The sequence below is a fragment of the Schistocerca serialis genome, chromosome 1 (assembly GCF_023864345.2).
Source record: "Schistocerca serialis cubense isolate TAMUIC-IGC-003099 chromosome 1, iqSchSeri2.2, whole genome shotgun sequence".
NCBI classification, from domain to species: Eukaryota; Metazoa; Arthropoda; class Insecta; order Orthoptera; family Acrididae; genus Schistocerca; species Schistocerca serialis.
This window is the reverse complement of record NC_064638.1, coordinates 292332460-292359728: the sequence shown is the minus strand read 5'-3', so window position 1 is coordinate 292359728 and position 27269 is coordinate 292332460. Positions and strand designations below refer to the sequence as shown.

Genomic DNA, 27269 nt, shown 5'->3' with positions numbered 1-27269 from the left:
CTACTGAGAGAAATTTTCATTTTATTTTGAATTTTGTATAAATTTCTTGCTTTTATGTCTGATGGGAGTTTGTTGAAGACCTTTGTGGCCCAGAATATAGAACTGGACTGCGAACTGTAAGCCAGGAGGCAAAGCTTTCATGAAATTTGGTTGTTTGCATAAAGTATCATTCATCTGAAGTGAAGTTTTATCATCAGTAACAAATACCATTAAGGAGTAAATGTACTGGAATGTGAATGAGAGAATTCAAAGGTTTTTGAAAATGCACAAGATTTGGAGTTAACTACTTTACGTTGTCTTCAGGTCAACTCAGTTAGAGATACTTTTACGTGCAAAACAAGTTAAACTATGTTTATTGATTGTTTTTGTGTTGTCTCCATTTCAAGCTTGTTATACACACAGCATTTCATTTAGTATATTACCATTAATGTCTATTTCTGGTACTAGTAAACTGTTTTTACATGCGCAAAATCACATAATATTGTCTTTTTGATTTTGGAGAAAAATGCATGTCATGTCTATGGATTATCGCAGTAATAGACACTCTAAACCAGTGTTCACAGTGGTTACTCAATGCTGCTCATAAGACTCGAGCATAATTGTAATTAGAGTTTTAAGAATAGTTTGTGATATTTTAAACCAACCTCTGAATTTGTCACATAAGCAGGCACCTTGAAGCAGAATGAAACCTTCTGTTTTGTGGATGTTTTTCTTATGGCAAACTGGACATTATTGTACAAATATTGTCATTTAACATGTGAAATGACATAGCATGACAGAATTTCTCATTTGGAGGCCAATAAACAATATGTTATATTTCACAAACATACCAGACATTTCTCTTCAGCATGCTCTGTATCCAAACCATAGAAAAGAAATTGTCATTCTATTGCATATTAAGGTGTATATAAATGCAGGACAGCAGTACAATAAATGTAGCAGTTAAAGGAGCTTGCAAATCAAACACTGTTATAGAAAATGCCATACATAGTGATGTACTTAGTTTATGTGAAGGAGATGTGTCCATTATCACTTGGAAAATGCTGTTTTATTGTGGACATCAAATAACATTTCTTATAGTACATAGTCTTAATATTGTGTGATACTATAAAACCATAGAAATAATGTTTATATTCATCATTCAATAAATTATGATATCACCATACATGTTACAGTTTAATTTTGACATATGTACAGTATGTCCAGTTTTAGTTTGGGCCACAGATTTATGTTCAGTTGCTTTGCAGAACATACATGCTCATGAATTGCAAGATAAAAATCAGCACTAATTATATATAAAAAATTGAAATACCATTTATATTTTGTTAAATTTATTCAATATGTAGAGATCTTGATACACAATGTTTACATATTGATGTTTAATCAGTAATGTTTGTACTGATGCCCAAATCAAGAGGATGTTTATAATGGCTCATTGTGCTATGTTGATGAATGCTTGATGGAAGATTTGTCACATAGAAATTTAGCCCTGCTTGTATTGATACTGTGTTGGCAGTCCTATTGGTTTTGCTGTCGTTGTTGCAAGACGAAGATTTTGCTGATTGTTGCTGTGGAAAAATGTACTGTTATTTTATTTTGTAGCTTTACAGAATCTAAGTTTTCTATAAATCTCTTATAACTGCAGATATTCGTAAGGATTGATGTTCAAAACACAGGAAACAAAAGTGCTTGAAATTCTATACAAATTCTTAATATGCATTTTGACTGCTGAGAAATGTGTTTCAGGTTAATAATAAGAAATGGCAACTGATGACAGTGACATAGGAGGAAGGGAATCATTCAGTCAACACAAAAGTCATCATTAAAAGTGACCAACAAGAGAAATAAGATGTAAAAATATTGGAGAAAATTATGTTTTGTGAAAGAAATAAAGAAAAATAAATTGTACAGTGAGAGGCAGAGAGATCGCCCAGCCCAAATAATTAGAGTGTCCAAGAATAGAGCATTGCACATACGCAAGTTCAGAAGTGCCAGTGTTCACAACTCTAGCGGTCTGTGGAGCTTGAGCTTGGTGTTTACATCATCAAATACGAACAAAGTAATAGGATAAGTATATGTCAAGATTAATTGCAAATTAACTCTCATATCATCTCTTTTGAAAATCTTATTTGAGCACACAGAAATGATTGAAATATAAGAACTCCACTTCAGTAGAATTACTACGATGATGAGCATTTTGCATCTTTTTTGATGGCTCAGTGGGTAGGGGGGCATTTTACAAACGTAAAGGATGAGCGTTAGAATCTAACTGGAGTCAATTGCCATTTTTTTAAATTATTATTTATTTAGACCTGTGCAGGTTATATTTTAAACTTTAATTACTACAAATTGTGCATTCTTTCAAAAGATTTCATTTTATAATAGTCTAATCTTTAAACAAACATATAAATGATCACAGTAAAAATATTGAAAATGGATGTATTTATTTGTAATTACGTCAACAACCATCTGGTGGTGTGTGTAGTTTCAGCTAAGAGAAATGTATCAGCTGATTGGCTTTTCTTTTTAAAAGTCATTATGCACAGTTTAAATGAGCGACACATGTGCGTTCCAGTATCTGTTATTTCCATTTTAATGTGTGTTCAACTACAGTATGCTTATTTGACTGTTACGCTAAAATGCAGAGCTTGGCAGCTATTTGGTAATGTGGCAGCTTACTGAACTGATAGCTACAGTATGTGTCAGATTGAATCTCATCACAGCCCTTTTTTTTTATATATAATTGCATTGCAAATGTCTCATGCTTTATTTACTTTTTGTTATTAAATTATATTTTCTTTTTTCTTTACTTTTTTTATCATTCTCTTCAGTGAATAAATAGCTAGGTATGGTTTGTGAATTTGATATCTAAAAATAATCTTCCTAGGAATGTATTATTTATCTGACCTCCCATAAAAATACAAATATTGTAGTAGCAAGTAGATTTGTATTTTGAAATTAATATTGTAGGTCTAATAACTATTTAGGCCTTTTACAGACAAATGAAGTAAAATAAAATGAAGAGTAGGCTATGTACAGCTTCAGTATTTTGTCCACATGCCATTGGCATCAAGAACTGCTTGGATCCTTTGATTCATAGAATTGACAAGTCTAAGGGAAAAGTCCTCATCCCTAGCAATTCTCATACACGAAGAAGGAACCAAATGCCATAGGGCATTCACATTTACAGCTCCCAGAGGAGGGTCTGGCAATTGTCCCACAGAGTCTTCTTAATCTGAGCCCCTACATGCTCTTTGGGATTGAAGTCAGATGACTTTGGAGGCATCAAATAATATTCTCCCTCCTTTGGAGCCGGCTCTGAATTCTAATGGTAGTGTGTGATGGATGATTGTCATGTTGGTAAGTGAGACATCATGCAAGGTACCAAAGTTGAGCTCCAGGGATGATTTGAACGTGCCAGATATGTTCTAAAGTTCCTACACCCATCACAAAGTGCACGTCATATCATTGCCCACATGTGTGATAAACAAGAGTAAGACCTCTGCATATGGACTCAGTTGTGCGCTCATAGGAGAAAATGACTTTCCTCTAATCGTCATCTTCCCAGAAAATCACAACTGCTCGTCTGTATAGGGCTTGTTCGTCAGACAATGGTTATTTGATGAGAGCGTGACAGAACCTGATTATGTGGTCCTTTAATCTTCTGAGAGCAGCTCTCGACAAGCTCTCCGCTTTGTTCTCGGATGAGTGACAAAGAAGCATTCTGGGCCACCTTGACCAATTTTCCATCATGTCTTCGTATGGGTATTGGATGTCTCACAACCTCACCTTTATCTCTAAATTGTGTAATAGTTTTCCTTGCTGTGGAAGCATCAACACCATAACGACGTCCTGCCCAACACTGTTTTCAAAGAGAGCAATTGTTCACTCAAGAACATTCACATCAGTCCTTTTGAAGCAGACCTATGACATATAGCAATCGGCTGGTATGTTTCCCTTAACTGAAAACTATACACACACTAGGCAGCAGTCAAAGCAGTTACAAATAAATACATCCATTTTCAATATTTTAATATGACCATTTGCCTGTCTGTTTAAAGATTAGACTATTACAAAATGGAATCATTTGAAAGAAATGGAACGTAGAAAAGCCTGTAGCTGCACAATTTGTAGCAATTAAAGTTTAAAATACTACTTGCATAGATCTTAATTTAAAAAAAGAGACAATTAACTCCAGTTTGATTCAAATGCTCATCCCTTGTTTGTAAAACTCACTCAGCCGTCGAAACAGATGTGAAGTGCTCGTCGGCGTAGCAATCTACTGACGTGTAGTTCTTATATTTCAGTAATTTCTATGTGCCTCAAATAAGATTTTCAAAAGAAATGATATACGAGTTAAATTGCAGTGAATCTCGACATATACTGACTGCATCATGACTATTACAGGGTTATTACAAATGATTGAAGCGATTTCACAGCTCTACAATAACTTTATTATTTGAGATATTTTCAAAATACTTTGCACACACATACAAAAACTCAAAAAGTTTTTTTAGGCATTCACAATTGTTCGATATGTGCCCTTTTAGTGATTCGGCAGACATCAAGCCGATAATCAAGTTCCTCCCACACTCGGCGCAGCATGTCCCCATCAATGAGCTCGAAAGCATCGTTGATGCAAGCTCGCAGTTCTGGCACGTTTCTTGGTAGAAAAGGTTTAAACACTGAATCTTTCACATAACCCTACAGAAAGAAATCGCATGGGGTTAAGTCGGGAGAGCGTGGAGGCCATGACATGAATTGCTGATCATGATCTCCACCATGACCGATCCATCGGTTTTCCAATCTCCTGTTTAAGAAATGCCGAACATCATGATGGAAGTGCGGTGGAGCACCATCCTGTTGAAAGATGAAGTCGGTGCTGTCGGTCTCCAGTTGTGGCATGAGCCAATTTTCCGCGCGCTACGCGTGAAACTTGCCCGCACGCGTTCAACCGTTTCTTCGCTCACTGCAGGCCGACCCGTTGATTTCCCCATACAGAGGCATCCAGAAGCTTTAAACTGCGCATACCATCGCCGAATGGAGTTAGCAGTTGGTGGATCTTTGTTGAACTTCGTCCTGAAGTGTCGTTGCACTGTTATGACTGACTGATGTGAGTGCATTTCAAGCACGACATACGCTTTCTCGGCTCCTGTCGCCATTTTGTCTCTCTGCGCTCTTGAGCACTCTGACGGCAGAAACCTGAAGTGCGGCTTCAGCCGAACAAAACTTTGAGTTTTTCTACGTATCTGTAGTGTGTCGTGACCATATGTCAATGAATGGAGCTACAGTGAATTTATGAAATCGCTTCAATCATTTGTAATAGCCCTGTATATTGTTTCTATTTGATGATGTAAACACCTCTAGAGTTGTGAACACTGGCACTTTTGAACTTGGGCATGTGCAATGCTCTGTTCTTGGACACTATATTATACAGGCTGGGCAATTTTTTTGCCTCTCATTGTACATAGTTAACTTCGTAAAGAGAGAAATGGGCTGGCCAGTGCTTAGGAGTTCAGTAGGTGCAACTCCAAACATAGCTGGTGGAAACATGAAACAATACTCATAGCTTTCAGCACCACTCATTCCTTCTTAGAAAATTAGACCTGGAAGAGGGGGAGGTGCCAGAACCTCCCTTTTTAGCTACATTCAGGTGTTTGTATTGGCTGTTCTGGGATCTGTCCTTCCTGAAAGTTAAGTACTGGCTGGCCCATCTAAACATTCTGGAATTAAAAATTTACTGAAAGAAATTACCTTTCTTTTACAATTAAGTCATAAATTGAACAATGGGAAATCAAGGATGGAATGGCAATATGGAAAGTATAGATTGCTGCTCAGTACATAAAGGTGGTGTTGGGTAACAGACAAACACAATGAAAAAGAACTTTTGAAGTATTCAGTTATCAGACTAAGTCCTTCAAAAAATATAATTTGGGCAGTTAAAAAAAATCATCTCACCATGTGGCTGCAGGAGACAAGAAAAAACACATGAAAGATTTGGAAACGTGTGAGCTTTTAGAGACAGTGGCTCCTCTTCCTTGCAGAAGGGATGAAGGGAAAGGAAGAATGATGAAGGAAAAAGACTGGAACGGTTTGGGTACACATAAGAGTTAACAAGAGCAGAAAACTAAATGCATTGTCCCTGAAAGACGGTTGAGGGGAACAATAAACAGGTCAGAAAATAAAAATTAAAACAGAGTGCAGAAAAGGAATAATTACTGAGAAGAAATTCTCAAGCCACAGAAATTAATGTAAATTTAGGTGTGTGGTGAGAACCAAGCACATGAAGCCAGTTCCCACCTCTGAAGTTTGAGAAACTGGTATTGGGAAGGAGACACCAGATGTCATGCGTGGTGAAAAAGACACCGAGATAAAGACTGTCATGTTGTAGACCATGCTTTCTAACAGATTAGTGTGTGTTGCCGATATACACCCTCTGCCCTATGAGCATTCACCCATGGATAACTTGGTGGTAGCCATACCAATGTACTACTCAACCACAATGTTATTGCACTTGGCCATTATCAGAAACACTCAATGATGCTACAATAAACAAATACAGTGGTGAGTAAGGGAAAATCGTGCTATTGTCAATGCTTTCAGATCAGTTGTGCATATTCCATCAGCCCTAATTATGCGCTGACTCATGATAAGGCGACCGAAACGTCCTGACTCCTAGGCACGACAATACATGGTCTGGTAACGGAAGCCCGAATAGTGTTTACATAACAGTGACATGTACCAGCTGGTACATGACATTGTTATTTAAACACTGTTCAGCTGGTACATTACATCATTACCTCACCTGTCTTATCATGTATAATGCACTTAGCTTTCTGTTCTTATTAAAACCTGAATGCTGTTTTATCAGTAATACCTGTCTTTTTTGTTAGTCTATGTTCCACCTTTAAGTTCTCTGGTTTTCAAATCTTGTCCATTGTGGGTATCAACAAGCAATATTTCTTTCTCATCCAGTCCAGGAAGTCCCCTGTCTCATGGTTCACACCAGTTGTTTTCCTTTATCCCTCTTCGTTTTCCTTCAATCCTTCTGCCAGAAGAAGGAGCCACTGCCTCCAAAATTGGACATTTCCTTTTCTGTTATGTATTTTCTCCTGCCGCCACTTGGTGAGTGGATTCTTTATCTGTCCATATTATATTTTTTTTCTTCATCTGATTAAGGATTTGGTTTTTATATTTTGAATATTTCTAGCATTCATTTTCATTGTGCCTGTCTGCAACCTGACACCTTCTCCATGGGGTGAGTAGCAATCTGTCCTTTCCATATTGTTGTTAAGTAATGAATCGATTAGATAAAAGGATGTGGAAAAGAAAGGAAGCAGTTGCAGTATGTATTTCAATGTAAACATCAGCTGATGAATGGTAAAAATTGGAAAGTAGCTCTTTTTTTTTTTCCTCCTCATAGTGGTAGCCTGTTTTAGTAGTTTCCTGTGTTTTGTGTAGAAACAGAATATATGTTTTTGATATCTATTACAAGAACAAACTATCATTAATTATACATCGTAGTCAGCATAGTGCACACAGGGTGAACCTGAACTTCATTAGCACAACTTCAGAAGTTGTGTAGGTATGTTTTCCAAGTATTTTGGTATAAGGAATCCATGGTCTCCAGTGGTCATTACTGAGTAATATAAATCACGATTTATTCGGTTTGTTAGTTACCTTTGTTCTTGTGAAAAGCACTTCACAACGATGAAAATGCAATCCATTACAACATGGAAGCAACTGTTTTCTCATAGGCACCTATGTATAGGTGCAAAATTATTGTGATGTAGATACTGCTGTGTATCACAGTTATTGTACACCTAACACCAGAAAAATAAACCATAAACAGAATTGAGCTGTACAGGAAGCAAGCTTTAAAGTGATATTTAATGTGCACATTACTCTTGTTAACAGCAATTACCATGAGTGAAAGGAACAAGTTTGTTTCCAAACAAGACACAGAGCATACCATCGTCATTTGCATAGTTGTGTGGATATTTTCAGTGCAATACAGATACAGAGATAAGTTAAGATATCAAATGAGATGAAAATACTCAGTAACAAGCCAATGGAGTCCACGGATTCCTTATATCAGAATACTCAGCAAATTTTCCCAAAAAACCTCTGAAATTTTGTTAATGGAGTTTGGGTACATCCTGTAGAACCAATTTAAAGTGGCCAGTCTTCTCCACTAATATAATCCTTTGCACATATGTAATTTATGGGATTCTTTTTATGTGAATCTGTTTAACACAGTGCATTGATAAATGAATGTCGATACCGGGAAGCTGTGTGTTTATTGTGATTTGTTGTGCATCTATAAAACATATCATCTATATTTTTGACTGTAGGAGATGGCTGAAATATTTGACTGAATATTCGTTGTTCACTTCAGCAATAGCACAATATTTGAATTCTTAAATGCTTGAAGCTATTAAACTACTGTTGCGTGAAGTGTCTGCAAAGAGGAAAGGAGTTCTGGATGTATTTAATTCATTTGGCCTTACTTAGATGAAATATGGAAGACTTGGACAGGATCCTTGAATGATCAGTTAAAAAGCTTACAGATAAGTATTGGACAGTCTTAACAAGTTGACTGTCATGAGGCTGCTGGAGGTGCAACAGTCACCTGCTATGGCCACTAGAGACCACATGCTAGTCAATATGCTGCACATAGCAGAGACTGCAATTCTGCAAGGGATAAGCATTTTGGAAGCTATTCAACAATAAACAATGAGTTTTAATGTAGGAACATTATGTGGATATTATGTTCTGTTGTGGGAGGTCAGCTGTGCAGCATGGGACTGAGCACTGCAGGTACATAGTATCTAATAGTATATGGGTCATCTAATATCTAATAATAATGCACAGTTGAGTTGGGCAAACAGGACTGATGCTCCACAGAAGGTATAGTGGTTCAGATGTCACTCTTAAACTCCTGTGTTTCTTCCAATAACAGATGTACATACCAGTTATGTAATAATAATTCCCAAGTTAAAACATCTTCTAATGCTAATGGCAGTGATTAAAACAAAGATTAAATTTAATTTACCTGTTGATTAAAAAAATAGGAACATGATACTGTAATCAATAACTAAGGTATTCCTTTGTTGAAAATTAGTCAGTGGGAAGGAAATGACTGCAGAGAATAATAATAATAATAATCAAATTATATACTTATAAATCTCTGAATGAATGAATGAACAAACTTAAATACATTCTTTGAAAATCATTGTAAAAAAGAGTGTACCTACTATGAAGAACTACCATCAAAAGAAGAATGTTTATTACAGTTAAATGTAAGATTTGAATAAAAACAGAAACATACCATGCTGTGACATTCTCTATACCATCACAGCCTCCAAACTCTTCATTAAATGCATCTCCGTCACCACAGCTGTACAGACGAGGTCGACCATTGACACATATGAAATACTTCTGGCAATCTGCTGGACTTCTAAAGAACTGGAAGTCATCATATCTCCCATTTGGTTCAGGACACCGAAAACCAAGGAAGGCTGTGAGGATCAATAAAAACTGTAGTTTTGTGCTTCTGTGCATGTCATCAATACAACAACATATAAATTATGTAAGCAGCAACAAAATTATTTCAGTCAGAGATGTAGAGGGTGACCCAAAAGTCTTAACATTTGAAAATGCACTAATTCAAGGAGTAATGTAGGTAGAGAGGTAACCCTTGACACACATGCCTGAAATGACATGAAATTTTACTGAAATCAAAAATAGAGTGTAAAAACTAGCCAACAGATGGCACTGGACAGCAACATGTCAGTGATGCTACAAGATGCTGCAAAGTATGCCAAAACATTACAGAACCACATCATCTGTAGCCTGACTGATAAACACCTGCTGGCAGGTATAGGTATGACTTCCATGCTGGTCAGCACTCCACCCCATATGGCTACATGTGTGAGGTATCTTGCACACATTGTTTGATGACGATTGCTTGCCGAGCTGTCACTTCCGTCGTGCTTGGCATCATACCTCAATTTGTGTGATTACTGGTTGTGGATGTTACCTGAAGTTGCAAGTCCAACTGTGTACATTAAAAACTCTTATGTTGCATGAATTCTCTGTGCTTGACATCAGATTCAGAACTGAGATGGAAAAAAGAGTTCAGATTCTTGTCCTATATCTTCTTAAGTTTCTGTCTTCATACTAACGCATTTCAGGTGATAATCCAGATTGTCCATTTAGTAGTGTCATGATAAATTCCTTCCTCTGTTTTAGCTAGAGTACTGTATGTAAAGGTCTCACTGTCAATGAAAATGTTAAATTTTGTGAAAGAATACAGTTTTTGGGTTCCTGGAATATGCACCACTATAAATTATGCTATGTTTTGTTGAAAACAGCTTATTAGACACTGTTTCTGTGTAATATTTTTGTAGCTGAGGCACTGAGAACATAAGGGCCTGAAGCACACCATCATAAATTTTATATTTTAGCATATATGCATGCTCTGACATCTGCTGAGCTGATGGTGAACCAGCTTTATATTTGTAAGCTCACATACTATGTATGACATTCATAAAAATGTATCTCATCACTTTCTTGGATATTCATTTCCATTTAGGTGCAAAGCATATTGTTGTTGCTCTACACAGCTCAGTTGTTATCTGGGTTGCCAACATAATTTAGTGTTTACATTACATTACATTACATACTTAGTAATAGTACCTTGTAACTGGAGGTAAGGTAGTTTTATCTGAACTTCTAGCTACAGAGTGTGCTTAATGAAAATAATGATAGTGAGGATAAAGACGTGTTGGAATAGGTCATAATGTGTGTGTGTGTGTGTGTGTGTGTGTGTGTGTGTGTGTGTGTGTATCTATCTTTCCCAAAAATGTGTCTGTGCTTTGGGCCCCTGTGGTCCAGACTCTCAATTATGAAGTCTGCTATCATATGCTCATGTGTTGTCTTCATTGGTGCATATTTACTTGAACTAGTTGCATGACCAGTATTTCACATTCTGGAGTTAAAAGGTGTATCCGTCTTTTTGCTGATACTCTGTTCAGTAATGTATGCATCACATTCTCTCATGCCAATAACATACCCTCTTTCAGACTCCATTATTTGACTGTATGTTTCATGTGTACGTCTACAAGGCATCCTGCATGTTTGTTCAAGTCACATTGATCCATTACCTTCGGTTTATAGTGACGAGGAGAGCCGAAGGGCATTTTACCATTAGGTCGTGTTGCGCTGCAATATCGATGTTGACCTTGGACCAGCAGGCCGACGTGCTTCAAATGCTAATCATTTTTGCAGATAATACTAATGTACGTGTCCTTTGAATACAAATGTCCTGTCTAGTCATTCAGGGTGTTCTGTTTTTTTTCTGAACATGAGTGTAGTTTGCTGCTGCTGTTTGATGCATACACTTCTTGCATGGCATTTTCTTCATTGTAGATACTGTAAGGAAATTTCTGGCAGAGTGTAAATAATTTTTGAGGAAAGGATACAACTTATATATAGCAGAAGGGTTGTGTCGTCGACACACACACACAAAAAGTATAAAAACTTATTTCTGTGGAAAGTGATGTACTTCTGCCATGCCAGAGAGAGATTTTTCACTTTTACTAAGAACAACTGCTCTTTCTCTCTCATTTGTTCAAAATTTTAATGACGATACGCGTCTTGTATAGTCATTAATATTTGAATCTGCTTATGAGTATGTTCGTACTGGTAAGCCATAATGTTACATGCAGGTGGTTTAAATAACCCAAATTTGGAATTTTCATGTTACTGTCACTGTTTAATAGGTACCAAATAAACCAAGACATTTGGGGAATTTACAGCACTGTGACATATTGTACTCAAAATTGGAAGCATTTTGATTTAAGTGCAATTCTAGTGTATAACTCCTGTAAATCATTCACTGAGAATCCAGTGCAGTACATTTAAAAAGGCCGTGACAACTTATTTCATAAAATGAAATGAAATAAACATTCATGTTACCGATCATAAGAGCAACTGAACAGTCATCTGCATAGTCAGTCAGATACATTTTCGCATACTACAATTTTGCCATTCCATAAGTTTTTCAAACTGTATATATCTTCTTCTCTTTTCCATCCATATATTCTCTTGCCCCCCCCCCCCCCCCCCCCCTCTCTCTCTCTCTCTCTCTCTCTCTCTCTCTCTCTCTCTCTATCTCTCTCTCACACACACACACACACACACACACACACACACACATACACACATACACACATATATCCCTTCTCACTTCTGTCTTTATGTTTAGCATAATATGAGGAAGTACTGTAAAGATTTTGATCCAGATTTGACTAATGTATAAATTCATGAGGAAGATTTGTGTGTAATTTATAAATATTTTGTTGATATTGGTTGAACTATGCTGAATTAAAGTCTGCTGCTACTGCTGCTGCTGTAAAAATGATGGCATTACCAAATAGCAGTACAGCAACCAGAGAACTGTGTAGCTTGAGTGGAATCTAAGTCGATCCTTATATTGCATTGGTAAAGCAGCTGCCTGAAAACTGAAAGGTCACGGGATCAAATCACAGTCAGACCAAAAATTTTTCACTCTATAATTTAACCTAGTATTCACCTCATAACCATCTAGACATTCGATAGAAGCGAGTCATGGTTCGGATTCCATGCTGAACTATAGTCTGTGTTGCCACAGATCCATATTGAAGTTGGATGTGGTAGTCTAACGGCAAAGTGCTTGCCAGGTAAGCCGAACCGCACAATAACCCTGGGTTCGGTGTGGGGTGGCGGAGGGGTGAAGTGGACTGCGGTAGTTGTCGTGGGGTTGTGGACCACTGTGGCTGCGGCGGGGACGGAGCCTCTCCGTCGTTTCTAGGTCCCCAGTTAACATACAATACATACAATAGTGCTAATCGTGCAAAGCTGGAGTGGGTCACTGGTATTTAATATTTCTTAATCTCTCTTATGCCCAATCATTCATTATTGTATCTTTAAGAAATTCATACAATTAGCTTCGTATATCCTCCTCCTGCCACTGCTTCAGTTAGCTGTACCTTCAGCCTGCCATTATTCGGGCTTAACCAGGTTTCTGTTATCTCCACATCTGGAGAATCTCTTCTAATTTCTGTTGTATATCTATCTTTCTGATCTTGAATAGTGGACTGTTTCATAATTTTTATTTCAGTCTGTCTCGCCAACGTTATCATCATTTTACATTTGATGTAAGAGATTATTATAGTTCATCCTTTAATTCATTAATTTTTTGGGTGCCTGCTGACAAAACACTAGAGAAATTTTATGGAAACTTGAAATTTGGATCTTTAGCACCTGTGGTGCTACAAACTACTGCATCTGGGAAATGCATTATATTACTAATCTCTTATATCTGAGTTCGTGTTACTTTTTACATAGAGTTTTTTGTTTTGTTTATAAATTCCATATGTTTGTCATACATAATTTTCCTAATCTTTCTAAAATTCAAGAGGAAATTGTAATGGGCCTTTAGTACACTACTGGCCATTAAAATTGCTACACCTCAAAGATGACGTGCTACAGACGCGAAATTTACCCGACAGGAAGAAGATACTGTGATATGCAAATGATTAGCTTTTCAGAGCATTCACACAAGGTTGGCGCCGGTGGCGACACCTACAACGTGCTGACATGAGGAAAGTTTCCAACCGATTTCTCGTACACAAACAGCAGTTGACCAGCGTTGCCTGGTGAAACGTTGTTGTGATGCGTCATGTAAGGAGGAGAAAGGCGTACCATCCTGTTTCTGACTTTGATAAAGGTCGGATTGTAGCCTATTGCGATTGCAGTTTATTGTATCGTGACATTGCTGCTCGCGTTGGTAGAGATCCAAATTACTGTTGGCAGAATATGGAATCGGTGAGTTCAGGAGGATAATACAGAATGCCGTGCTGGATCCCAACGGCCTCGTATCACTAGCAGTTGAGATGACAGGCATCTTATCCCCATGGCTGTAACGGATCGTGCAGCCATGTCTCAATCCCTGAGTCAACAGATATGGACATTTGCAAAACAACAACCATCTGCACGAACAGTTCGATGAAGTTTACAGCCGTATGGACTATCAGCTTTGAGACCATAGCTGCGGTTACCCTTGACGCTGCATCACAGACCGGAGCGCCTGCGATGGTGTACTCAACGACGAACCTGGATGCACGAATGGCAAAACATCATTTTTTCAGATGAATCCAGGTTCTGTTTACAGCATTATGATGGTGACATCCGTGTTTGGCGACATCGCGGTGAACGCACATTGGAAGTGTGTATTTGTCATCGCCATACTGTCGTATCACATGGCGTGATGGTATGGGGTGCCATTCGTTACACGTCTCGGTCACCTCTTGTTCGCATTGACGGCACTTTGAACAGTGGACGTTACATTTCAGATGCGTTACGACCCGTGGCTCTACCATTCATTCCATCCCTGCGAAACCCTACATTTCACCAGGATAATGCACGACCGCATGTTGCAGGTCCTGTACGGGCCTTTCTGGATACAGAAAATGTTCGACTGCTGCCCTGGCCAGCACATTCTCCAGATCTCTCACCAATTGAAAACCTCTGGTCAATGGTGGCCGAGCAAATGACTCGTCACAATACGCCAGTCACTACTCTTGATGAATTGTGGTATTATGTTGAAGCTGCATGGGCAGCTGTACCTGTACACGCCGTCCAAGCTCTGTTTGACTCAATGCCCAGGCGTATCAAGGCCGTTATTACGGCCAGAGGTGGTTGTTTTGGGTACTGATTTCTCAGGATCTATGCACCCAAATTGCGTGAAAATGTAATCACATGTCAGTTCTAGAAAAATATATTTGTCCAATGAATACCCGTTATTATCTGCATTTCTTCTTGGTGTAGCAATTTTAATGGCCAGTAGTGTAATTTACATTCTCTCCTACCTTTTTTATAAATTGAAACTAAAGTTTTCAATACATCTGTCCCAGCTACACACAGGTAGAACTAAGTAGCTGCAGCTGCACAACTTGTCTGATATAGCAGTACTAAGTCTTATAGCAAAACCTTCCTCCTGAATGGAGGTCTTTAATTGTGAAAACTGTATAAAATTCTCAAGGTAGTTCCTGAGATTTGCTTTCACGCACAGACATAAAACATGAGGGACTTCAGTTAATCATAGTTCAGCCAGTTTGCATTTGATAAGTCTAATATGTTTACAACCAATGTAAATATTCTGTGTTAATTAGTGTGTGTGTGGGTGTTGTTTTTCTTTTTAAAAAAAAGCATATCATTTATCAGAGATGGCCTTAGTACTCCTGTTGTGAGAGGCACACTTGATCACTCATGACAGCACTCCTCGTGAAACCTTAGTATGCACTGATTCATTGTTGAGATTCATTGCTGCAATTTTATCTTACTGGCAGACTTTTTCACCCTGACAAAGATTCATGTTCACACCTGGGTCTGAATGAAGGAAAACAGAAAGCTGAAAGTTTAGTCACCTGCTGCTGCACTGCTGGAAAGAAACTGTCTATGTAAACAAACGAAAGTTGCATCCCTTGCTGATACAGTTCCTCAGAAAATGAGTTACTTTGTCAATAAAAAAAGTAAAAACCACAGATGGTTTTTTTCCATGCAGTTGTTCTCGAAGGTTTTCCTTTGACATTTCACTGCCTTTTTTTCCTAAAACTAGTAGTCCTTTTCGAAATGTGTCCCCAATCACATGTAGAAATCTTTCATAATGATATGTAGTCATCTGCAAGGAATTTCTGAATCCCATTCCATCCTACATATTTAAGGTGTCAAGAACACTGTGCCCAAGTGTTTTTCCTTGTTGAATTTATTAATATTTATGAGCAGGTAAAATTGAAGTTTGTTAACCAGTCTTCATTATAATTTTGGTGTCCTTAGACTTAATATGTGAATATGTTAAGTTTCATTGACACAGACCACATCAAACCAAACACATGCTACCTGTTGTCAGTACATCAAAGGAAGCAGTGTGTTCTTGTGTAGTCAGTTTGGCCATGGCTGCATCATACTGCACAGAACTGTGGTTCCAAGTGCTGTCATTCCCCCTAGAAGCCAGTGGCATATTTTCACAATGGCAGGAGTCTAATTTATTATATTTCTGCAAATTTATGTGTAATATTTACAAATTACAAGCATGAACCCTCCTTGTGAATTAGTCTATCTATCAGTGGAAACCAGATCAAAAGCCCAACAGTAAGTCCTGAGATAGCCCAAAAATACAGACAGAAGGGAGCAGGCAACTTCAGTTTGCATACAGGGTGATCAGAAACAGTCTGAAAAGCTTGGAAGGTTGTTGCAGAGTAGGTTGTGCTGAGAAATAACTGTCAAGAAGAAAAATCGATGTTTGCATGATTTCAGAGATAATTAGCATTGAAGTTAGCCAATGAGCCTGCTGTGTGTGCAAATTCAAGCAGCTCGCTAGAGACCCCATTCAATTTCCTAAAACTGAACAAGAGAGCGATACAAATATTGGACATAGGACAGTAGTAAGAATCACACCTGTGCCAAATGCTGAGCAGTCTTATGGGCTATCATCTATGCCATGAGAACAATGGACACTAATTGTATCTGGCAGGCGCTTGAATTTGCGTGCACCACAGCCTGAATAGCTAACTTCAATGCTAATTGACTCTGAAATGGCACAATGTATCAAATTTTTTTCTTAACTATTATTTCTCAGCACAACCTACCCTGGAACACCCTTACAAACTTTTCAGAGTGTTTCTGACTATCCTGTATAGAGAGAGGAGGAGAAGATTTATCATTACGCATTCTTTTTTCTACTCGTGTTACTTCATATTTGTAATAACATTGGTGTAATTCAGGTGAGGAAACTATGCAAGTCACACATTTTATAGAATAGTCTCTTCTCTAGGCATGAAACCCATATTCTCCTTATTATCCAGCTGTTTGTTCTAGAATTGCTCCTTATGGTTACAATTTTCTATAGAAATGCAGCATGTGAAACTTATGGTTTAATACAGTTATGAAAGTGTAACATTTTCATTTAGGTCATTAATATTATAAATGTGTGACAGTTTTTAGTTGTTTAGTAATCTGTTGAAGTAGTTTGTTTCCTTACTGTGTCATCTATGTGTGGTTCTTAGAGAAATGTTCGTCCCAGTACAGCAGTTTACTTATAGCATTGTGTTTGAGCTAGATGATCATTTAAGCCTGCAATGAAAATTTTTGCTGAAATATTGTTTAAACTCGTCTTGACTAGAAACTGATCTAATGTTGTTTTGCAAATATTTGTTATATTTGGTAGTGCATTTAAATTGCAGGATGTAGCAAGATCGAAAAGGCCCTCTTTGTTTATACTCTTTGTTAGGAAGTCAATGTTAAAGTCTCCACAAATTATCAAATCATATTCTATTTATACATTTATTTGTAGCAGTGATCCTAGTTTATTTAAGATGATTATAGCCAACTGTAGCAGTACATAAATTGAACTTGATAATTTTTATAGCTGAAGTATCACAGTTTTTTTCATTCAAATTAAGTCAGATTAACAGTAAAATCTATATTTTCATTGAAATAAATTGCTATCATACCCTGTCTGTTACTTTTTTGGAAATAGTGTTGTTGTTGTTGTGGTCTTCAGTCCTGAGACCGGTTTGATGCAGCTCTCCATGCTACTCTATCCTGTGCAAGCTTCTTCATCTCCCAGTACCTACTGCAACCTACATCCTTCTGAATCTGCTTAGTGTATTCATCTCTTGGTCTCCCTCTACGATTTTTACCCTCCACGGTGCCCTCCAATGCTAAATTTGTGATCCCTCGATGCCTCAAAACATGACCTACCAACCGATCCCTTCTTCTTGTCAAGTTGTGCCACAAACTTCTCTTCTCACCAATCCTATTCAATACCTCCTCATTAGTTACATGATCTACCCACCTTATCTTCAGCATTCTTCTGTAGCACCACATTTCGAAAGCTTCTATTCTCTTCTTGTCCAAACTAGTTATCATCCATGTTTCACTACCATACATGGCTACACTCCATACAAATACTTTCAGAAACGACTTCCTGACACTTAAATCTATACTCGATGTTAACAAATTTCTCTTCTTCAGTAACGCTTTCCTTGCCATTGCCAGTCTACATTTTATGTCCTCTCTACTTCGACCATCATCGATAGTAGCAATAGTAGAAACAGAAAATGAAATACATTATTGTGTATGTTGAGTTAATTCAGGGTTAGAGCAGTGCTCTGAAATACTTGTTACTGATATATTCTTTATCTCAGCTCCTTCATTTGGGAAAACATATTTTTAAAGTACAAATATCACATTACTCAACCACACTACAAATAAAATATTCATAATTTAGAATGTTTATTAGTACTCCAGTGTGTTTTACCAAATTTGGCTTTTTCCCTCTGATTCTTGAGGTGTCTAATCCAGCTAGTTATATGGAGATCTATGATTTAAATGTGCAGTTTGCAGCGCGAAACAAACACTATATTTCATTAACAGCTTTCATAAACACAAATTCCATATAAACTTTGTTTTACATGGTACAGTTGCTTAAATGTAGTCACATAATCTAAAATCTGTCTTGGGAAAATTTTTACTCAGAACTCAAACAAAGTGAAATTCTATTGCAGTGAGCAATATTCTGTCATATTTTTAATTTATTACTAAATATATCATTCAGCAGAAGTTTTATGTGCAATACTGACCTTCTGCATCACAGGTTGGCACTTGGTCCGGCCAATCACAAAGAAGGGTATCTGCATTAAATGCTAGGCCTTCCGGGCAGTCAAATTCATATCCAACACCAGCGGCACAGTTAACAAACTTGCCACAATTTGAAGTATCACCGCGAAGGAAGTAGCCGTACTGCCTTGGGCAGTCCTCTGTTGATTGTGGTGGCTCTGTATGAGAACATTAGTTTAAAAACATTGGAGATGATTATTGACATGAAACATGATCTCTACAATAATTTTGTTAAAAATCAAACTATTCCCTAGTGTTTTATGAAGTCATTATTCTACAATAATTCCACATTGCATACTGATTTCATTTTTTTTTATAAAAGTCAATGAAAATTGTATACTTTTGCTACTGAACAAAACTACAATGCTGAGAAAGCATTTAATTTATTCAGTGTAAACAGTATATTTTGCATATCATTAAGCAGGCCTACTGTCAGATGGGGTGCTTTGACTCCGTGTTTTACTTTGACCAAAAATTATGAAAAAGTTTCAGTGGCTCACTGAAATTTCTGAACGTAGTCAAGCACAGTCTTGTTGCCGTCTTTCTACATGTATTCACTTGATGGCAGCACAAAATACATCCACCAAAAGCATTCATGTCCAGTCTTAGCTGGCAGATTTATTGGATGTTACATTCTCTTTACTTTCATTGTCTAGCTAAATCTAACTGTATCAATAACATAAGATGTGATTTCCCTGGCTGTTATAGTGGGTTAATATAACTAATGATAATATTTATGTAGTATTTTGTTTAAAAATTGATGCATAAAATGTTAAAATTACATTTTATTGAGCACTGCATGTTTGTTAGGTTTTGTGGATGATGCCTTGACTAGTAGTCAGTGTATCCCTGTCACACAAAAAGAACCATTTCAGTGGCATTTCTTGTGTTATGCAATATTTTTGTGCTCTCAAGGTGTAGGCATTAAGAGCGTACAAAAAGATTGTCTTCAGCAAGAAGATATAACAGTGCTTCTCCAGAAAACATTCAATTAGCAGTAAAAGAAGATAAAACAGGTACCGTATCAATAACTGCAGCTGCTAAAACACATAATAAAGTCAAAGGAGCATTAATTAATAGGCTTCCCAACAGACATGAAAAACATTTCGGCAAGCTCACTATATTTTCAACTAAGGGGAGATAGCTTTGGTGTGGCATGCTGTCGTTGTTGGTGAATGGCATTTCCCTTTTGATAGCTTTGATTAAAGATATCTTGCAGTGGCTTAGTTAAACGGTTTGGTAAGAATAATTTGTTAGAAATTGATTGAGCACACACATTTCTAAGCAGACATGAAGAGCCTCTCACATTTCATAAAATGTCAGAATATCAGGCATGAAAAGCAGGAATTATGCTAGAGGTAATCTAGGAATATTTCATTAATCTAGAACAGCCCCTTCAAGATGAAAATGAAGACATTGTTGTTCCCACAGAGAGAATTATTAACTTTGAGGCAACCAACTTCTGTGATGATCTGAGTGTGAGGAAGTGAGTTTTCAACTGAGAGGTGAAATACGCAGTACAGGCAAAAGACCAGTAAAATTAGTATTTTTTTTTTTTTAATGTTTTGTGGCTTTGCAGCAGGAGAGGTTCTTCTTTCACTAGTAGTTTATAAGTCTCAACATTCGTGCCAAACTTGGATGTAAGGGAGTCTAGCATAACCAAGTACAATCAAGAGTCAGTTTGGCTGGTTTGATCACAACATATTTGCTAATTGATTAATGAAATCATTTCTTCCACATGTTATAAAGCTTGAGGGCAAAATTGTGTTTATTGGAGATAATCTCTCATATGACTTTACTCCTAAAGTGAGACAAGCAGCTGTCAACAATAACATTGCTTTGGGCACATCCCAGAATAGTATATAATAGAGGGAAACATTCCACATGGGAAAAATATATCTAAAAACAAAGATGATGATACTTACCAAACAAAAGCGCTGGCAGGTCGATAGACACACAAACAAACACAAACATACACACAAAATTCAAGCTTTCGCAACAAACAGTTGCTTCATCAGGAAAGAGGGAAGGAGAGGGAAAGACGAAAAGATGTGGGTTTTAAGGGAGAGGGTAAGGAGACATTCCAATCCCGGGAGCGGAAAGACTTATCTGCTTGTGTCTGTGTATGTGCGGATGGATATGTGTGTGTGTGCGCGTGAGTGTATACCTGTCCTTTTTTTCCCCCTAACGTAAGTCTTTCCGCTCCCGGGATTGGAATGACTCCTTACCCTCTCCCTTAAAACCCACATCCTTTCGTCTTTCCCTCTCCTTCCCTCTTTCCCGATGAAGCAACCGTTTGTTGCGAAAGCTTGAATTTTATGTGTATGTTTGTGTTTGTTTGTGTGTCTATCGACCTGCCAGCGCTTTTGTTTGGTAAGTCTCATCATCTTTGTTGTGTGTGTGTGTGTGTGTGTGTGTGTGTGTGTGTGTGTGTGTGTGTGTGTGTGTGTGTGTGTGTGTGTGCCAATCTTTGGATGTAGCATTTTATGGCATCATAAAGAAATATTAGAGACAGATTTTGAATGACTGGAAAAGTGGCTTCATGAACAGCTCGCAAATTTTGCCAAAAGATGGTTGCCAAACATTATCATCAACCGTGTATGATAAAATCAAAAGTATACAATAAAATGAAACTGTAAGTCAGAATCTTATTCGAGGAAAATGTGATATCTGAACTTTTAAGCAAGATCAAGCACTGAGCCATCAACCTGGACAAAGCAACTTTGACATGGATGAAAGTAGTCCAACAGTATCCATATTTAAAGCCATGAGAGATGGAGTGAAACACCCTGCCTCGCAAAGTAAATGTCACAGCAGGAAAGAGTTTGTGTGTGGAGGATCTTGCAGAGAATCCAGATTACCCTTCCAGTGAGAACAATATTCCAGGTTTTCATCCATTAACTACAGGTAAAATAGTGTATGATTGTGTAATATCTCATTCACATATTTTGTTCTTTTTCTCGGTTTTTACTATTGCTCTTTTGAACCAGTTAGGTTATTTTACTTTATTCTTTTCTCACAGCCGATAGTAATGTAGAAGGAACAGCTAAAGACACTGCTAAAGTTCTGGGGAATTCAAGAAAGACTCAATGAAGTGTAAAATCCAATGATGGTTATCGTTAATGTGTCAACAACACACAGTAGACACAAGTACTTTGTGGTTGAAATTCAAGAGACAAGTGGCTCACAATTTCTTGTTAGGTTTCTAAGGAAACTGGAAAATAAGATTGTGTGGCCAGAATTGAGTATATAACTTTTTTTCTTAGTAAACCAGATATTTTGGAGTGTGATTTACATTTCTCAGAAAAAAAACTTGAAGGCTTTTCTCTACATTAAATGATAGGGAGGTTATTGCTAGTTCAGGTTGCATTAAGTTCAAAGTTAGTTCAATACCTATGTGTTATATTTTTACCATAAATGGTATATGGCTAAGAATAACTGTGCTGTGGCTTTATTGTGATTGGTTAAATTATTTTTTGAAATATAAATTCATATTTATATATCATAGTCTTGATTAATTTGCACTCCAGCTAGGGATATTTTGACCAGGTAAGTACTCTTCATTAACAGTGTGGATGCTGACAAAGCTACCCCAACCATGGGTTAACTTTGACTGGTGACAAAAAATTATTTTCCTTGAAGTATTTGCATTTAAATGAAGTTAGGTATATCTTTTAATAGGTAGATGGCTAACCCATAAACTACCTTATTCAGTTTGAGGGAATTGTATATTTTATGTTCTCTGTGAATTTGTGTAATTAGATTGTTGTATCATGTCCAGAACACATCTCATGAAGCTATCTTCTATATACATGGAAATTTACTTCCATCTTCTCATACTGGTGATGCTTGTAGCAAGGAACAGAAATCAGGAGTATCGTTGTTGTTGTTGTGGTCTTCAGTCCTGAGACTGGTTTGATGCAGCTCTCCATGCTACTCTATCCTGTGCAAGTTTCATCATCTCCCAGTACCTACTGCAACCTACATCCTTCTGAATCCGCTTAGTGTATTCATCTCTTGGTCTCCCTCTACGATTTTTACCCTCCATGCTGCCCTCCAATGCTAAATTTGTGATCCCTTGATGCCTCAGAACATGTCCTACCAACCGGTCCCTTCTTCTTCTCAAGTTATTCCACAAACTCCTCCCCAATTCTATTCAATGCCTCCTCATTAGTTATGTGATCTACCCGTCTAATTTTCAGCATTCTTCTGTAGCACCACATTTCAAAAGCTTCTATTCTCTGCTTGTCCGAACTATTTATCATCCATGTTTCACTACCAAACATGGCTACGCTCTATACAAATACTTTCAGAAATGACTTCCTGACACTTAAATCTATACTCTATGTTAACAAATTTCTCTTCTTCAGAAACGCTTTCCTTGCCATTACCAGTCTACATTTTATATCCTCTCTACTTTGACCATTATCAGTTATTTTGCTCCCCAAATAGCAAAACTCCTTTACTACTTTAAGTGTCTCATTTCCTAATCTAATTCCCTCAGCATCATCTGACTTAATTCGACTACATTCCATTATCCTCGTTTTGCTTTTGTTGATGTTCATCTTACATCCTCCTTTCAAGATACTGTCCATTCCGTTCAACTGCTCTTCCAAGTCCTTTGCTGTCTCTGACATAATTACAATGTCATTGGTGAACCTCAAAGTTTTTATTTCTTCTCCATGGATTTTAATACCTACTCTGAATTTTTCTTTAGTTTTCTTTACTGCTTGCTCAAAATACAGATTGAATAACATCAGGGAGAGACTACAACCCTGTCTCACGTCCTTCCCAACCACCCAGTGTCAAATGACATGCATAAATATAAGATGCCTGTAGTATACAGAACTGGAAATTGTTTTGCAAATATTATTTTAAAATATCCTGAAACTTTAGCAAGTTGTTCAAAATTACTTAGATCATTCTACATTCTCTTGTCCCTTTGGTTCACCTATTTGTGCACATTTTATTTAGCCAGTGTAATGTAATTTATTCTTTTTTTCAAAATTTTACTATGGTGTATTGTCTTTCCTCATAATTTAAGAGTAAACAATGTGACACAAAATTTAGTGCACTTATTCCATATTTCTGAAACTACGTTTTCAGCTTAATATTTACATTTTGTTTGTGTAAGTGTTTTTGCATTAAGGAAATATATTTTAACAGCAAAAGTATGAAACAGTCAAACCCGAAAGCTTAAAACTAACAAAAAAAATAAATAGATAGATAGATAGAGAGAGAGAGAGAGAGAGAGAGAGAGAGAGAGAGAGAGAGAGATACTCACGTAGAGCTGATCTTCCTTCACAGTCAACATTTACAGGATACTGACAGGGATATGCGAAGAAACGTGCCTTCGGATTAAAAAGGAGTCCATCTGGACATAGTTTTTCTGTTGCAACACCTTCTTCACACTCAATATATGCATCACACTGTTGTGGACTTGGAAATCGTCCATTCTTTTCTGGGCACGTGAACCCACCACCTCCACGCAGTTGTCCTAAAACTGTGGAAGAGAGAGGAACTGAGATCAGTGAAAGATAATAACTAACATGTAAACTGTACAGGGTGGTTCACGAAGATACACAGGTATTTTAGTATGTTATTCTACAAGTAAAACTAAAGAAAGAAGTTCATATAAACATAGGTCCACAAATGTTTAGTTGTGGAGTTATCAACTTTGGTAATATGATGACACGATTTTTATGTATGGGGATGGATGAAAGACATAGTTTATAAGGACAAAGTCAATACATGTGAGGCATTACTTGCTCGCATTATGAATGCAATACACGAAATTAAGAACAACCCTGTGAAACTGAAATGAGCAACAAAATCTGTTCACATGTGCAGCTAAATGCATTGAACTTGATGGAGACATGTTTGAACATTTATTGTGAATGTATCATAAAATTGTATGTACACTGTATAACTTCCATAACATTGAGCTTTGTTTTTACCTGTTTAACATGAATTCGCGTGTGCTATGGTATTAATAAAAGCAGATTATCTGACACATTCATACAGTTTCAGTTAACATTATTACCATCATTTTTCCAAAATTAAATTCTCTACAATTTCTCTTTCAAACTTTGTGCAGTTGTCTGTAATTAAAAAAAAAAAAAAAAAAAAAAAATTGGGGCCAAGTAGTTAATAAATTAAAAATTTTATGAACTTACGTCTGTGCTTCTCTGGATGTTTTGGCAAACTACTGCAGATACACTTCTGAGACATGTTTTATTAGATTATCCAGATCAATAACAACAAGATAAATGGAAATTGTGCCTTACTTTAATCTCGTACAGTTTTGTGATGGCTTCATATTAGTGAAGTTGCTAAATTTCAGGCAAAATCTTTTATTAGCCATAACTCTGTAACTAAATATTGGTGGACCTATGTTTACATGAATTTTTCTCTTTATTTTTACTAATAGAATAACACAAAATATTTGCATATCTTCATGAATCACCATGTATATCAAAACGAATATCTTTGTGAAATACATTTATAAACAATTTATAAATATACTCTTAGACAAGAAATAAAAACATCTTATCAGGCACTGTAGCAATGAATTGAGATTTCTACTTAGCATGAGCTTCCCTACGATTTTTCCCATCATACCGTAAGGAAGAGTGCTACTGCATGCCATATTACATTTATTATACATTTCCAGACAAAACTGAAGACTGTAGAGATACATGGAGGGGAATAAAGTCTACTTGTGTCCAAAGTAACATGCAGTATTGCATGCCTTCCTTGAAAATGGTGAAAACAGATTGTAAATTTTCCTGTACAATTCAATTTTGCCAGTCATAAATTGTTGCTAGGACAGAATGATTGGCCACTGTTGACCTCATCTTACTGGGTAGTTCTTTTTTAATGAACACAGTATTTGTAATTAAAACTTACAAGAGCTGCTAATATACTTTGAAACTATTCAGTTGCAGCTCATCCCGTCTTGAACAGTTGGAATCTTGGGCATGTATATGAGATTGTAATGTCAAAGGAATAGGGAAAATAGAACTTCAATATTGTGGGAAGCAAAAATGGAAGAAAAACAATTATAGGTTTTTGATTGGAAGCTGAAAGTTGATTTTGAAAAATCACACATTCATAACATGCTGTTAGCAAATATTCTTGTGCCATAATGCCACTTCAGCTTAGATTCAATACTCATTTCCAGATACTTTGTTATGCACTCTGTATAGGTGCCGTGTACATTTAATTTACCAGTGTTGTTCTTCCTTGTCAAACTAAAATTCATTTCATTTGTTTAATTTACTTTCAGTGTCATTTTATTGCATATTGACTAATTGTAAACTTCACTGAAGGTTTCATTTTCTTTTTCCGGAAGGAGTTCTCTTTTTTTCCTCAGTGGCTATAATATGGTATTACTGTCATCAGCAAAGAGAATATTTTCCCTATGACTAGCACTATTGGGAAAGTCATTGATAGTTTAGATTTATTTAAGGTTTGTGTTATCTCTACTTATTGTACTCTGTCTGCTAGGTTTGATCAGTCAGTCATTAGCTATGTGTATAATACAGTTGAAATTAAAATTAAATTTATTTTTCAGTATGAATAAAGGTTTCATTGATATATAAAAACAGATCAGATTGATCATGTTCTCATACATAGCAAACACAGAAAAACAATTAGTGACGTATGATTCTTCCGAGGAGCTGAAATGGGGTCAGATCATAATCTAGTAATAAGAACAATGAAAGTCAAGCTGAAGGCAGCATCAAAAGTGAAATCCAGACCTGAAAACATGAACAGATTTGATTTGCAAAATGTGATAGGGACAGAAGGAATGATGAAGTACAAAATTGAAGTTTCAAACCGGTTTGAAGCCTTAAGTAATATGGAAGAAAGCCTTGAAATGACCATTGATGAATACTGGAACACTGTAAAAGAAGTCATCCTCACAGCTGCTAATAATAACCTGCAGAAAGCTAAGAAAGTCAGGAAGAAATGGTTTGATGATGAGTGTGAAGAAGCTGAAGACAAGGTTATGAAACAACAGAAAAAATGGTTGCAAACAAATAAGAATCCTGAAATAGAACTTGCTTATCGGCACTCTCAAATGCAGGCAAACAAAATTAACTGAAAGAAAAAGAAACAATTCCTAAACAACAGACTGAATCTATTCATGAATATCATTGCTATAACATCATCTGGAAAATGTATGGTACAATGAACAAAATTAGAAAAGGTTTTAATTACAAGGCCAATGGCCTCCTTAGGGCATCAAGATAGCCTATGTTCTTGGGTTGAGAAATAATCACTAAAGGCAGAAGATCCAAAGATGGACAACGGCATAGGAAACCAAGGGTAGGTGGGACACGTTGAGCCGTAGTGAAGGCAGCTCACCTAGGAGAAAGCTACTCTGATCACATAGTGGGTGGCTCAGAACCATGGATGGCAGCACCATCATAGCTCAGGCTCGGAAAGCCGATAACCTGCCAGCCTTAAATTATGAGATCAAAGAAAAAGGAAAAAGAACTGATCAAAATGTTGTTGACAATGGAATGATTAATGGA

The 27269-nt window shown here is 36.9% G+C and overlaps 1 protein-coding gene across 1 annotated transcript in view; it reads right to left on the bottom strand.

Moving 5' to 3' along the window:
- Window positions 1–1314: 1314 nt before the first annotated feature.
- The window catches only part of LOC126468798 (protein obstructor-E-like), an 83113-nt gene continuing 57158 nt past the window's right edge, over window positions 1315–27269 (bottom strand). Inside the window, exons 2-5 of the mRNA XM_050096579.1 lie at window positions 24011–24229; window positions 18690–18884; window positions 9332–9521; window positions 1315–1568 (exon numbers count right to left, since the gene is read on the bottom strand). Coding sequence (XP_049952536.1) covers window positions 1484–1568; window positions 9332–9521; window positions 18690–18884; window positions 24011–24229 — 689 coding nt within the window. The 3' untranslated portion in view covers window positions 1315–1483. The remainder of the gene's footprint in view (window positions 1569–9331; window positions 9522–18689; window positions 18885–24010; window positions 24230–27269) is intronic.